The sequence below is a fragment of the Mobula birostris genome, chromosome 12 (genome assembly GCF_030028105.1).
Source record: "Mobula birostris isolate sMobBir1 chromosome 12, sMobBir1.hap1, whole genome shotgun sequence".
NCBI classification, from domain to species: Eukaryota; Metazoa; Chordata; class Chondrichthyes; order Myliobatiformes; family Myliobatidae; genus Mobula; species Mobula birostris.
Window position 1 is genome coordinate 6,954,427 of NC_092381.1, and position 15,856 is coordinate 6,970,282.

Genomic DNA, 15,856 nt, shown 5'->3' on the forward strand with positions numbered 1-15,856 from the left:
TCGAGTCCACACTGCCATTCCATCATGGCTGATTTATTATCCCTTCCAATCCCATTCTTCTGCCTTCTATCTTATTGTACAGGTACACCATCTTATCAGTAGTCCTGTAACTGTGGGGTAGAAGCTGCCCTTGGGGCTGGTGGTATATGCCTTCAGGCTTTTGTATCTTCCACCCAGTGGGAGAGGGGAGAAAGGAGAGTGTCCTCGATGGGTGGGGTCTTTGCTGGCAGGGAGGAGTGTAGAGTCCACGGAGGAGAGGCTGATTTCCATTAAAGGCAGAGCAGTTGCCATACCAAGTTCTCCTGCCTTTTCCGACTTGAATGTAGCACTTTGCAATTCCCCATGTCAAACTCCCTCCACGATATGTCCACTGGAGACCCGGGTTCAATCCCGACCCCTGGTGCTGCTTGTGTAGAGATTGTGCTTTTCCCTTGTGGTCACCTGGCTTTCCCCTGGTTTCCTCCCACATGTGGAGTCCGTGGGTTAATGTGGATTGTCACCAGTGTGCAGGTGAGGGGTGAAACCTGGGGGGGGAGTGATGGGAATGTGGGTGAATAAATATTGCAGATTCAAGCAGGATTTATGGATGATGGTTGGCAAGGATCTAATGGGCTGAAGGGCCTCTTTCTGTACTGTATTTTGACCAGGATACCATAAGACATAGGCCATTCAGCCCATCGAGTTTGTCTGCCATTCCATCATGGCTGATTTATTATCCCTCTCAAGCCCAGTCTCCTGCTTTCTCTCCATAACCTTTGACACCCTGACCAATCAAGAACCTATCAACCTCTGTCTTAAGTGTATCGAATGAGTTGGCCTCCACAGCAATGAATTCCACAGATACACCATCCTCTGGCTAAAGAAATTCCTCCTCATCTCTGTTCTAAATGGACATCCCTCTTTTCCGAGGCTATGCCCTCATTTGACTCTACATAAATCAGGTAATCATTGTGAAAACAAAATATTGAGTTCTAGAGCATGGCAACAGGCCCTTCAGCCCATCTGTTCCATGCCAACCGAAATTCCAATTTAAGCTAAATCTGCTTGCCTGTATTTGACCCACATGCCTCTAAGCCTTTCCTATCGAAATATCTTTTAAAAATTGTTACTGTACCTGCTTCAACCATTTCCTCTGGCAGCTTGTTCCAGACACAGACCATCCTCTGGGCGAAAAGTTTGTTCTTCTGATTTCCATGTAGCGTAGTGTGGCGAACATTTGGTCCATAATGACAGACGAGGAAGCTCATTAACTCAACAGCAGTTTTACTGTGATAAACACAGAACAGATCAGGCACCATGAGCAGAGAGTGAACCCAACCAGTCTCATACAGAGTGGGGAGGTGACCATCACACACCCCGGTTACAGTTAAGGTGATCCACAAATACACAAGGGAATAACTGTATAACCGAAGCTAAAAGGTAACACTAAATGTACTGAACTTCCCACCATAGTTTTAAGGGGAAAAATAGAGGGCTATGCGGTAGGGAAATTCGAGACAGTCTCTAGAGTAGGATACATGCTCGGCACAACATGGTGGGCCAAAGGGCCTGTAATGTGCTGTAAGTTTCTATGTTCTACCCTCTATAATCCAACAAAAGCATTTTAACACAAGAACAATAAACAGTGCTGGTCATTAGAAATGCAGAGGCGGGCTGTTAACCACGACCCCCCCCCCCCCCCCCCAAGAGCGTCACACTACACTAAATGCTGGAGGAACTCAGCAGGTCAGGCAGCATCTACGGAGAGGAATAATCAGTCGACATTTCTCCCAAGACCCAAGGAAGGGGAGGAAGACAAAATAAGAAGGTGGGATGACGAGAAGGAGGACAAGCTAGGTGGTAGGTTAAGCCAGGTGGGTGCGGGAGGGCAGATGAAGTAAGAAGTTGAACATGATAGGTGGAAGAGCTAAAGGGCTGAAGAAGAATGAATCAGATAGGAGAGGACAGTGGACCATGGGAGAAAGGGAAGGAGGAGGGGTACGAGGGGAAGTGATAGCCAGGTGAGGATAATAGGAAGGGTGAGAGGAGAACCAGAATGGGGAATGGGAAGAGGGACTGGAAGAGGGAGCAATTACTGGAAGTTAGAGAATTCAATGTTCATACTATCAGGTTAGAGGCTACCCAGATGGAATATAAATTGTTGCTCCACCAATCTGAGATTACCATTAAATCTTGCCCTCTCATTTTAAATTTATGACCTCTAGCTTTTTATTCCTTTTCCCTTTTTCAATTTCAAAAATACATTATAAAATTATAATTCTATGATTCTATAACAATACAGAGACAATCATAATGACTAACATAAATTAAATTAAGATGTCCTTATCTCAATCTTACTTACTGGCAATCTTGGCGCAGGCGTATAGGACAGCAATGAAAGTCCTCCATTTCTGGCAGTGTTCAGGGCTTCCTTCATCGTGTCGGTAGCTTCCACTCAGTTTTCAGTACAGTCAGTCATGCCGGTCCCAGGTGGAATACCATCACACTCAGATGTAGAAGGATTCTTCATTGCTGTTGCCATAACAATGCGGTTTTACCAATCAGGATGGTTATCCCTCAACTGAACCACCAAACCTGGAGGACCGGTGGACCACACTTAGTCTGGCCTCTCCCTTTGACCTCTTTGGTATGGGTGACACTCCCAAGAGCCAAAGCATAAAGCCCTGACTCCAGCCAACATAGCTCACTGGATCACACAAGCCTCCAAACCATGTCAAGGTTATGCTCCTCTTCAAGGTTTGGCAATCTAGGATGACATTTATCCCCTGCTGTGCCCAATGGTCCTGGAATCCATGGACACCACACTTTCTTTCTCAGGAATTACCCCGACACTGACACCCCCTGGAACATCATTAGCTAGAACCAAACAAAGCCCTGCACTGCCCACCTCCAGGAGCCATGGACAGACATCTTTGCCAACCTATTTTCTAGTTTATTCACTTTTCCTGGGAGAACATGATTGCTCTTGGTAAATTTTTCTACAGAAGTGGTTTGTCATTGCCTTCTTCTGGGCAGTGTCTTTACAAGATGGGTGACCCAACCAGCTGCTCATATGACCATCCACCTCCTGCTCCCATTGCTTCACATGACCCTGATCCATGGGAAGGGGGCGAAGCAGGTGCTACACCTTGCCCAAGGTGGACCTGCAGGCCAGCAGAGGGAAGGAGTGCCTTACACCTCGCCACCCTGTCATTTCCAGCACACAAGTGTAAAGGAGAATGAAATAATTATTATGCAGGATCCGATGCAGTACAAAACAAATCAGATAAAGAACACAATAATAAAAAACACAATAAATATAAATGTATAAGATGGTTTATAAACATGGATTAGTATAAGTTCATCCTCAGTCTCCTACACACTAAGAAAAAAGTCTCTCCTTAACCCAGTCCCTCAAGTCCAGGGAACTTAATATATTGACCATTAAGTTGAAAATGCAATGCATCATATTGTCTGAATCTCTGGAACTTTAATGATTTTCCTGACCTTATTTGGGATATCAGAAACTTTATTATTCAAATTTCAAAGTATATTCAAAGTTCAATGCAAATTTATTATCGAAGTACATATATATCTCCATATATAACCCTGAGATTCAATGAAAGAAAAAAAAATAAAACTGAAAACTGGTCAAAATTAACTGGAAATTCCCATGAATGTCATGCACATATGATTGTACAAACACTCAGTGGCCACTTTATTAGGTATACCTGTACACCTGCTCATTATTGCAAATGGCTAATTTGCCTGTCATGTGGCAGCAACTCAATGCATAAAAGCATGTGGTCATGGTCAAGAGGTTCAGTTGTTGTTGAGACCAAACATCAGAATGGGGAGGAAATGTGACCTCAGTGTCTTTGACTGTGGGATGATTGTTGGTGCCAGACAGGGTGCTTTGAGCAACTCAGAAACTGCTGATCTCCTGGGATTTTCACACACAACCGTCTCTAAGTGTTTACAGAGAATGATGTTAAGAACAAAAAACCTCGCGCAGTTCTGTGGGTGAAAATGCCTTGTTAAGGGGAGAGGTCAGAGGAGAATGGCCAGACTGGTTCAAGCTGACAGGAAGGTGACAGTAACTCAAATAACGCAAACACGAGGAATTCTGCAGATGCTGCAAATTCAAGCAACCCACATCAAAGTTGCTGGTGAAGACAGCAGGCCAGGCAGCAGCTCTAGGAAGAAGTACAATCGATGTTTCGGGCCGAGACCCTTGGTCAGGACTAACTGAAAGAAGAGCTAGTAAGAGATTTGAAAGTGGGAGGGGGAGGGGGAGATCCAAAATGATAGGAGAAGACAGGAGGGGGAGGGATGGAGCCAAGAACTGGACAGGTGATTGACAAAAGGAATATGAGAGGATCATGGGACAGGAGGCCCAGAGAGAAGGAAAAGGGGGGGGAACCCAGAGGATGGGAAAGGGGTATAGTGAGAGGGACAGAGGGAGAAAAAGGAGAGAGAGAGAAAGAATGTGTGTATATAAATAAATAACGGATGGGGTACGAGGGGGAGGTGGGGCATTAGCGGAAGTTTGAGAAGTCGATGTTCATGTCATCAGGTTGGAGGCTATCCAGACGGAATATAAAGTGTTGTTCCTCCAACCTGAGTGTGGCTTCATCTTGACAGTAGGTACAGGAGGTAGATAATAAATTGGCCACTGAGTGCATGTATAGTCACAGTACTTGTAAGATGTTTTTCTGATTTTATTTAGATATACAGTACAGTAACAGGACCTTCTGGCCCAACAAAAACTGAAGCCCCCAGAGGAAACCCACATGGTCACAAGAACATACAAGTTCCTTACAGACAGCTGCTGGGATTGAACCTGGGTCACTGGTGCTGTAATAGTGTTACGTTATACTACAGAGTCAACCTCCAACAGAGTTAATTTTTTGTAATTTCTCTTCGTTACTTAGGTCATAGTAAACGTGCCTTGGTCTCCACATTGTCTCTATGGTCGGTGCTACGAATATGCAAAATTTCAGGCTAGCTCTGACAGTCTGTTTGTTATGAGTTATTTAATGCACACTACAAATACCAAGGACTGCTTTGCAAAGCCGAATGCTCCCCACGATAAAGTTTCTTCAGGTATGTCTTCTGGAATTGAAAGGCTTGTCAAGTGAAGAGGATTTAGAACGTAGAAACATAGAAAAACTACAGCACAATACGGGCCCTTCAGCACACAATGCTGTGCGGAACACGTACTTACTTTAGAAATTACCTAGGGTTACCCATAGCCCTCTATTTTCATAAGCTCCATGTACCTATCCAGTGGGCATGTGGCCAAGTGGTTAAGGCATTGGACTAGTGACCTGAAGGTCGTGAGTACGAGCCCCAGCCGAGGCGACGTGTTGTGTCCTTGAGCAAGGCACTTAATCACACATTGCTCTGCGATGACACCGGTGCCAAGCTGTATGGGTCCTAATGCCCTTCCCTTGGACAACCTCGGTGTCCTGGAGAGGGGAGACTTGCAGCATGGGCAACTGCTGGTCTTCCATACAACCTTGCCCAGGCCTGCGCCCTGGAGAGTGAAGACTTTCCAGGCGCAGATCCATGGTCTCGCAAGACTAACAGATGCCTTTATTACTCTGAAAAGACCCTATCATATCCGCCTCCACCACCGTCACCCCATTCCACACATTCACCACTCTCTGCGTAAAAGATCATCTCATCTCCTCTGTACCTACTTCCAAGCACCTTAAAGCTGTGCCCTCTCATGATAGCCATTTCAGCCCTGGGAAAAAGACTATCCACACGATCAATGCCTCTCATCATCTTGTACACCTCTATCAGGTCACCTCTCATCCTCTGTCGCTCGAAGGAGAAAAGGCCAAGTTCACTCAACCTATTCTCATAAGGCATGCTCCCCAATCCAGGCAACATCCTTGTAAATCTCCTCTGCACCCTTTCTATAGTTTCCACATCACATCCTTCCTATAGTGAGGTGACCACAACTGAGTACAGTACTCCAAGTGGGGTCTGACCAGGGTCCTATATAGCTGCAACATTACCGCTCGTCTCTTAAACCCAATCCCACAGTTGATGAAGGCCAACCACAGAGTCAACCTGAGCAGCTGCTTTGAGCGTCCTATGGACTCGGACCCCAAGATCCCTCTGATCCTCCACACTGCCAAGAGTCTGACCATTAATACTATATTCTGCCATTATATTTGACCTACCAAAATGAACCATCTCACACTTACCTAGGTTGAACTCCATCTGCCACTTCTCAGCCCAGTTTTGCATCCTATCAATGTCCCACTGTAACCTCTGACAGCCCTCCACACTATCCACAACACCCCCAACCTTTGTGTCATCAGCAAATTTACTAACCCATCCCTCCACTTCCTCATCCAGGTCATTTATAAAAATCACAAAGAGTAGGCGTCCCAGTACAGATCCCTGAGGCACACCACTGGTCACCGACCTCCATGCAGAATGTGACCAGTCTACAAACACTCTTTGCCTTCTGTAGGTAAGCCACTTCTGGATCCACAAAGCAAGATCCCCTTGGATCCCATGCCTCCTTACTTTCTCAACAAGCCTTTCATGGGGTACCTTGTCAAATGTCTTGCTGAAATCCATATACACTACATCTACTGCTCTACCTTCATCAACATGTTTAGTCACATCCTCAAAAAAATTCAATCAGGCTTGTAAGGCACAACCTGCCTTTCACAAAGCTATGCTGACTATTCCTAATCATATTACACCTCTCCAAATGTTCATAAATCCTGCCTCTCAGGATCTTTTCCATCAACTTACCAACAACTGAAGTAAGACTCACTGGACTATAATTTCCTGGGCTACCCCCTTTCTTGAATAAGGGAACAACATCTGCAACCCTCCAATTCTCTGGAATCTCCCCCATCCCCATTGATGATGCAACGATCATCGCCAGAGACTCAGCAATCTCCTTGCTCACCTGCCACATTAGCTTGGGGTACTTCTCGTCCAGTACCAGAGACTTATCCAACTTGATACTTTCCAAAATCTCCAGCACATCCTTTCTTAATGTCTATACGCTCAAGCTTTTCAATCCGCTCTAGGTCATCCCGACAATCGCCAAGATCCTTTTCAGTAGGGAATACTGAAGCAAGGTATTCATTAAGTACCTCAATTATCTCCTTCATTTCCATACACACTTTTCCACTGTCACATTTGATTGGTCCTATTCTCTCACGTCTTATCCTCTTGCTCTTCACATATTTGTAGAATGCCTTGGGATTTTCTTTAATCCTGCTCACCAAGGCCTTCTTGTGGCCCCTTCTGGCTCTCCTAATTTCACTCTTAAGCTCCTTCCTGCTAACCTCATAATCTTCTAGATCTCTATCATTACCCAGTTTTTCAAACCTTTTGTAATCTTTTTTTTTCTTCTTGACAAGATTTTCAACAGTCTTTGTACACCACAGTTCCTGTACCCTACGATCCTTTCCCTTTCTCATTGGAACATACCTTTACAGAATGCCACGCAAATATCCCCTGAACTTTTGCCAAATTTCTGCCGTACATTTCCCTGAGAACATCTGTTCTCAATTTATGCTTCCAAGTTCCTGCCTGAGTATTTCCCCTCACTCCAATTAAATGCTTTCTTAACTTGTCTGTTCCTATCCCTCTCCAATGCTCTGGTAAAGAAGATAGAATTGTGATCGCTACCTCCAAAGTGCTCTCCCACTGAGAGACCTGACACCTGACCAGGTTCATTTCCCAATACCAGATCAAGAACAGCCTCTCCTCTTGCAGGCTTATCTACATATTGTGTCAGAAAACCTTCTTGAACACACCTAACAAACTTCACCCCATCTAAACCCCTTGCTCTAGGGAGATGCCAAACAATATTGGGGAAATTAAAATCTCCCACATGACAGCCCTGTTATTATTACATTCTTCCAGAATCTGTCTCCCTATCTGCTCCCTAGTGTCCCTGTTACTATTGGGTGGTTTATAAAAACACCCAGTAGAGTTATTGACCCCTTCCTGTTTCTAACTTCCACCCACAGAGACTCAGTAGACAATCCCTCCATGACTTCCTCCTTTTCTGCAGCCGTGACACTGTCTCTGATCTGCAGTGCCACACCCCCACCTCTATTGCCTCCCTCCCTGTCCTTTCTGAAACATCTAAAGCCTGGCACTCTAAGAAATCATTCCTGCCTCTGAGCCATCCAAGTCTCTGTAATGGCCACAACATCATAGCTCCAAGTACTGATCCACGCTCTAAGCTCATCTGCTTTGTGCATGATGCTTCTTGCATTAAAATAGGCACATCTCAAACCATCAGTCTGAGCATATCCCTTCCCTATTATCTGCCTATCTTCCATCTCGCACTGTCTCCAAGCTTTCTCTATATGTGAGCCAACCGCCCCTTCCTCCGTCTCTCAGTTCAGTTCCCACCCCCCAGCAATTCTCGTTTAACTCTCCCCAATAGCCCTAGCAAACCTCCCTGCCAGGATATTGGTCCCCCGGGATTAAAGTGCAATCCGTCCTTTTTATACAGGTCACACCTGTCTCAAAAGAGGTCCCAGTGATCCAGAAATCTGAATCCCTGCCCCCTGCTCCAATCCCTCAGCCACGCATTTATCCTCCACCTCATTTTATTCCTATACTCACTGTTAAGTGGCACAGGCAGTAATCCTGAGATTACTACCTTTGAAGTCCTGCTTCTCAACTTTCTTCCGAACTCCCTGTCATCATTTGATGGCTCTGGGTCTCTACTCACTGAAATTCAGAAGGGGCGGGGTGGATGGATTTTCATTGAAACTTATCCAATGTTGAAAAGCCTCAATAGCGTGGATGTGGAGAGGATGTTTCCTATGGTCGGGGAGTCTAGAACCAGAGGACTCCGCCTCAGAATAGAGAGATGTCTATTTAGAACAGAGATGAGGAGAAATTTCTTTAGCCAGAGAGTGGTGAATCTGCAGAATCTGTTGCCACAGGCAGCTGTGGAAAGCAAATCATTAGGCATATTTAAGGCAGAGGTTGATAGATTCTTGATTAGTCAGGTATGAAGGGATACAGGGAAAAGGCAGGAGACTGGGGCTGAGAGCGGAAATGGATCAGCCATGATGAAATGGCAGAGTGGACTCAATGGGCCAAATGAACTAATTCTGCTCCTATATCTCATGGTCTAATATCTAATAGCACCTTCCAGTTCAATATCTACCAGCCCGGTTTCAATGTTAATCACAGATTCACTTTGCTTACTTAGGTATCTCCGAATATATCAAACTGGGTATCTCTCCCAGCAAGCTCATACTTGGTGTTCCATGGTTTGGTGTTGATTATACCTGCAAGAAGCTACATGAGGTAAGGAGAAAATATTAGCAGGTCAAACGGCATCTATGGGGAGGGGTAATAAACAGTTGACATAGAGGGACCAGCTGCGTCTACACAGTCACTGAAATGCTTCCACGCACACACACTTTGTTAACACAGCTGGAATTTTATATAATGTTAATATAATTATGAAATTATGACACCTATGTTAATATAATTGTAAAATAATTTGTAATTAATTATGTATTAATTACTATAATCCATAAATTTTCTAAATAATAAACATACCACACCCTATACGCTGGAAGATTTTAGGGCTTCAACGTAGTTACATTGTCAGTGTTTCAAGTTACAACACTGTTACAAATTGTAACAATAAACACAGAATGGAAATGTGAAAATAACTAAATAAATAATACTGTGAACATGAATTATAGAGTCCTTGAAAATGAGTCTGTAGGTTATTCAAAGTTCAAATAAAATTTATTATCAACATACATATATGTCACCATTTACAACCCTGAGATTCATTTTCTTGCAGACATTCACAGTAAATTCAAAGAAACACAATTGAATTAATGAAAAATTACACACACAAACAAAAATGGACTAACAATCAAGGTACAAAGGACCATAAATTGTGCAAATTGAAAAAAGGAAAAAAATATATATATATAAAAAAATATATAAATACTGTCAAGAACATGAGTTGTCGAGTTCTTGAAAGTGAGTTGTAGGTTGTGGAATCAGTTCAGTGTTGAGGTGAGTGAAATTAACCATGCTGGTTCAAGAGCCGGATGGCTGTAAGGTAATAACTGTTCCTGAACCTGGTGGTGTGGGATCTAAGGTTCCTGTATCTGCATCCCGATGGTCATAGCGAGAAGAGAATATACGTCATGAGTCCCACCAGCTTTGCACCTGTATTTGTAAGTCATCATCTTATCTAGAGCTGTTCAGCCCTTGTTTAATCATGTGAAGTTTATTTCGATGGCCATGGATTTTCAGCCTACGGAGATTATTTAAAGTGAACTCTTAGTTCGCACTTATCGTGGGATCCTTGCGTGATCCACCTCGCGGTGTCACTCAGTCAAGCCACCGAAGTTCAGAGTTCAGCTGGAGTTCTGATGAAGAAACTTTTGTTTGTCTCAGCATGGGACAAGAGGTGTGTTCCTCCCCACCTGGTTCAGTCACCTCTCAGCACACTCCATTACAATATGGGCTGAATGGTGGGGGTCTTTGATGATGGATGCTGCTTTTTTTTGGCAGCATTCCTTGTTGGTGTGTTCAATGATGGGGGAACTCCATCCATCAACTAATTTTCGAAATGTATAATTCTCAGGCAGGTGGATGTGAATTGATCAATAAGCCCAACAAACGAACTTGCAACGTCAAGAGTGGAGACACAATCCCATACAAGACTATCATGACACTCCTGCCCAGAGCAGTATCTCAGAAGTTTTGGGAAAATGATTTGCAAGTCCCATCCTTTACATACATGGTAAGTCCATTTGTTAAAGCATATTGGAGGCCTTCGACCTGTCAGCATACGCCCCTCTCTCTCTCCCTCTGTTGTCTGCCCATCATCCCCTTCCTCACTATGATCTGCCCATCACCTGCCAGCTCTTGCTTCACTCCCTAATCTCTTTATACAGACTTTCTCCCCTCTTTCCATGCAGATAAAGAGTCTTGACCAAAGAGTCTTTAACCTCCAGGTTGAGTTAGTAGTGAAGAAGGCGAATGCAATGTTGGCATTCATTTCTAGAGGAATAGAGTATAGGAGCAGGGATGTGATGTTGAGGCTCTATAAGGCGCTGGTGAGACCTCACTTGGAGTACTGTGGGCAGTTTTGGTCTCCTTATTTAAGAAAGGATGTGCTGACGTTGGAGAGGGTACAGAGAAGATTCACTAGAATGATTCCCGGAATGAGAGGGTTAACATATGAGGAACGTTGGTCCGCTCTTGGACTGTACTCCTTAGAGTTTAGAAGAATGAGGGGAGACCTCATAGAAACATTTCGAATGTTAAAAGGCATGGACAGAGTGGATGTGACAAAGTTGTTTCCCATGATGGGGGAGTCTAATACGAGAGGGCATGACTGAAGGATTGAAGGGTGCCCATTCAGAACAGAAATGTGAAGAAATTTTTTTAGTCAGAAGGTGGTGAATCTATGGAATTTGTTGCCACGGGCAGCAGTGGAGGCCACGTCCTTGGGTGTATTTAAGGCAGAGATTGATAGGTATCTGAGTAGCCAGGGCATCAAAGGTTATGGTGAGAAGGCAGGGGAGTGGGACTAAATAGGAGAATGGATTAGCTCATGATAAAATGGCGGAACAGACTCGATGGGCCGAATGGCCGACTTCTGCTCCTTTGTCTTATGGTCTAAAAACTCCTGCTGTCCATTTCCTTCCACAGATGTAGTCAGGCCTCCTGGGTTCTTCCAGTGCTTTGTGTGTTCATTGAGATGCAGATGCAGATTTATTTGTCACATGCACATGGAACAATACACGCTATAGCCACTTTATTATCTACCTCCTATACCTAAAAAAATGGCCTCTGCTGCTGTAGCCCATCCACTTCAAGGTCTGATATGTTTCACATTCAGAGATGGACTTCTACACACCGCTGTTGTAATGTGTGGTTATTTGAGTTACTGTCACCATCCTGTCAGCTTGGACCAGTCTAGCCCCTCTCTGACCTCTCTCGTTAACAAGGTATTTTCACTGGTTGTTTTGTTTTTACTTCTGGTACTTTGCTCTGCAAACTCCAGAGACTGTTGTGGTTGAAAATCCCAGGAGATCAGCAGTTTCTGAGATAATCAAACCACCCGGTCTGGCACCAACAATCATTCCATGTTCAAAGTCACTTAGATCACATTTCTTCCTCATTTTAATGTTTGGTTTGAGCAGCTGAACCTCTTGACCATGCCTGCATGCTTTTTTGCTTTGAGTTGCTGCTACCTGATTGGCTGATTAAACATTTGCATTGATGAGCAGGTGTACAGGCATACCTAATACAGTGAACTGCATCATCATTAGTAACTAAAACGCACAGGAATGTGCTGGGGGTGCCTTGCCAATGTAGCATGTCCACACGTTCAGTGGGACAACACAAATAACGGGCCCCTTTTCCATCCGATCCAGATGCTTCAGATTCCCACATCTGCAAGTCTCTTGTGTCTCCATATTAGGACATCCTTCACTTTCTGCCACCCTCTTCTCCCAACATCATGCATGGACTCCCTACCCTGTGGCTCTTCACATTCCGTCGTCCACATCCAATCATCCCGCTCTCTCTGCGGCCACTTTGGCCTTCCCGGGGAAGTCCTGGCTTTCACTCCCGGTTCACCCTGCACAGTCTGCACAGCGCTCCCCCCTTCCAGCTCCGCTCCTGCCCCATCGTCCTCTCCTTTTAACGTTGGCTTCAATACCCCCTAAGGGCGGAGGGTGCGGTGCTGACTGGCTGGCAGGCGGGTGTGGAGACCTCGCAGCGGGGCCAGCCTGCACTAGACTCTCGGCTGGGGGTTGGTGCCGGTGCACAGCGGTTGTGGGTGCGTCTTCGCCTCCGACTGCATCATCGCTCCAGCAATTGACAATTTCTGTGCCAAATCTCAGTGAGACTGTTTATCATCTCTGGAGGTTACGGAGGAACAGGCAACAGAATTATCGCCAGTGGCACCATCAAAATTACGCGTAAGTAGTCGCGCTGCTTTGTGTGTGCCTTGGGAGTCCTAAGGCTTACTACGTCACCATCCAGCAATTCCTGCAGCTGGGCTGGCAACAAATGTACTGGTTCTTCCCTTTCCACTGGACCATGCCAGCAGCGCCGAGAGGGGGTCTTGAGATCAGGGTGGCCCAGGACCTCCATATCCCCTCGCCCAGGCCCCTGGCACTATGGAGAGGGCACTCCTTTGATGTCACAAGATATTGGCACAACACAGGAAGTGGCTGTTATCGGTTACAAACTCAACTGATTCGTGCAGGAAACGAGCACCAAGGGCCACTTCTGGCGGTGGGAGAGATCATCGCATCTCGCCTGTCTCAAGTTGGGCAGCCCACAGCCAGTAAGGCACTGTCCTGCCACTGCGTGCCTGCCTCACTGGGGGCATGGGGCTCAGAGTTCACCTCGACAAGTGAGCTGTGCGTCCACACCAGGTGGAAGGATTAAAACTAGGAAGAACGCAGCTATTCTCCACACAAGCTGGAACATCTGGACCACGTGTCCTGGACTGACTGACAATCTCCAACAGATCGATGATGCCCACAAAACAGCAGCCATTGACAGGGAGCTCACTCAATGGCTCATCGACTTTGCCTACCTCCAGGAGACCTGCTTGACGGATAACGGTTCCATCAGAGAGTCCAATTGCACCTTCTTTTGGCAGGGTCTCCCTCATGAGGACCCAAGGCAGAATGGGGTTGGTTTTGCAGTGAAGAACTCCATCATCGCCACCATGGAACCACCAACAGGCACAACAGAAAGAATCCTTGCTTTCTGCTTATTGTCGCTTTCTGGCCCTGAAAACTTCATGAGCATCCACACCCCAACACCTTGTTCTTCACCAGAGGCCAAAGATCAGTTCTCCGAGGCTCTGGATGAGGCAATATCTAGAATCCCAAGTGCTGAAGGATTGTACCTGCTGGGAGACTTCAATGCTAAAGTTTGAGCCGACCATGAAGATGGCCTTCTTGCCTTGGCCATTATGGCATTGGCAAGAGGAACGAGGACAGGCAGAGACTGCTAGAACTATGCTGCCATCATGGACTGTGCATCACCAACACGTATTTTCAGGGTAAGGAGCGGCACAAGGTCTACTGGAGACATCCGTGGTCCCACAACCGACACCTGCTCAACCGTATCATCACCAAGTGCAGGGACCTGAACACTCACAGTTATCACGGTGCAGACAGCAACACAGACCCTTCAGTTGTTGTCAGCAGAGCAGGGCTAATGCCAAAGGGACTCCATCATTCCAAGACTAAGGGCTGATCTCACATCAAAACCTGCTGTACAGTGAACTCTGACAGACTACAGCAGTTCTCAGGTGCCTTTGAAGCCACGATGAAGAAGAGTCCGCGTGACAGCACCTCTATTGACTCCAAGCGGCCACAACTCCGTGATGCTGTCTACAGCTCAGCCATAACAGCATTTGGTAAAAAAGGAGCACGAGAACGCAGACGGGCATGATGCGCACCGGGAAGCAATGGAGCAAGTGGCAGAGGCCAAGAGAAAAGCCCTGCTGGCCTACAAGCAAAGCCCCTGCACCAGCACTTGTAATGCGATCAGAGCTACCAGAAACAAGGCACAGCAAACTGTCTGACGTTGTGCAAACAGCTATTGGCTGAGCCTGAGCAGCAAATCCCTACCAGCTGCCAGCTGCGGGAATGCAAGATTTTTGACAGCATCAAGGCAGGAACAGGCCCTCCAGCCAGCAAGTCAGCCCCACTGAAGTGGAAAAATGGGGTAGTCACCATGGACCAGAGCAAGCAACTTGAACGTTGGGTAGAGCACTGTCTGGAGCTGTATGCAACCCAACTCTGCCCCGAGGGCACTGACCGACTCACCAGTCATGGAAGAGCTTGACACATTGCCACCTAGGGAGGAGCTCAGCAAAGCCTTCGACTGTCTCGCCCGTGGGAGAGCCCCAGGGAAAGATGGAAATCCCCCTGAAGCCTTCAAGAGTGGGAAGCTACACTGCAGTATCATCTGCACGAGCTTCTGTGTCTTTGCTGGGAGAAAGGCCAGGTCCCCCAAGACATGCGAGATGCCAACATTGTCACACTGTACAAAAACAAGGGCGACCGTAGTGATTGTAACAACTACCGTGGATTCTCTCTCCTTAGTATTGTGGGAAAAGTGTTGGCCCGCATTATCCTGGAACGGCTCCAGAGCCTTGCATCCGGAGTCTACCCAGAGTCCCACTTGCATCCAGAGCAGGCATGTCCACAGTGGGCATGATCTTCTCATTGAACCAGCTGCAGGAGAAGTGTCTAGAGCAGCAGAAGTCACTGTGCACAGCCTTCATAGACCTGACCAAGTTATTCAACCTCATCAGCAGAAGCAGACTCCTCAAACTTGTGCTAAAGATTAGCTGCCCCCCCCCAGTACTACACAGCATCACATCATCCTTCCATAAGGACATGCACAGCACTGTCTGCTTCAATGGAGCAACTTCTGGTGCCTTTCCAGTGAGTGGCGGAGTGAAACCAGGTTATGTCCGGGCACTGACCCTCTTTGGAATCGTCTTCTCCATGCTCCTTCACAGACCGCACTGAAGACATCTCCCTTTGCACGAGAGCCGATGGTAAGCTGTTTAACATCACTGGCTAGCACCCCAGGACCAAAGTTAGGACAGCCCTCATCCGCAAGGTGCTGCTTGCAGATGATGCAGCACTGACATCACATACTGAAGAGGGATTCCAACAACTGATTAACCACTTCGTCCATGCCTGCAAGGAGTTTGGGTTCTCTGAAGGAGAAAAACGTCATGGCCCAGGGTGCAGAATCTCTCCCAAACATCACCATTGATGGTTGCTCTCTTGATGTAGTTGACTCCTTCACCTAGGTTGGATTGACCATTACCAGCTGA

The 15,856-nt window shown here is 46.2% G+C and overlaps 1 protein-coding gene across 1 annotated transcript in view; it reads left to right on the forward strand.

The window, feature by feature from the left end:
• Positions 1–15,856, forward strand: part of LOC140206431 (di-N-acetylchitobiase-like) — a 34,319-nt gene that overhangs the window by 14,441 nt on the left and 4,022 nt on the right. The window contains exons 4-6 of the mRNA XM_072274799.1: positions 4,914–5,085; positions 9,203–9,300; positions 10,610–10,768. Of these exons, the coding sequence (XP_072130900.1) occupies positions 4,914–5,085; positions 9,203–9,300; positions 10,610–10,768 (429 nt within the window). The remainder of the gene's footprint in view (positions 1–4,913; positions 5,086–9,202; positions 9,301–10,609; positions 10,769–15,856) is intronic.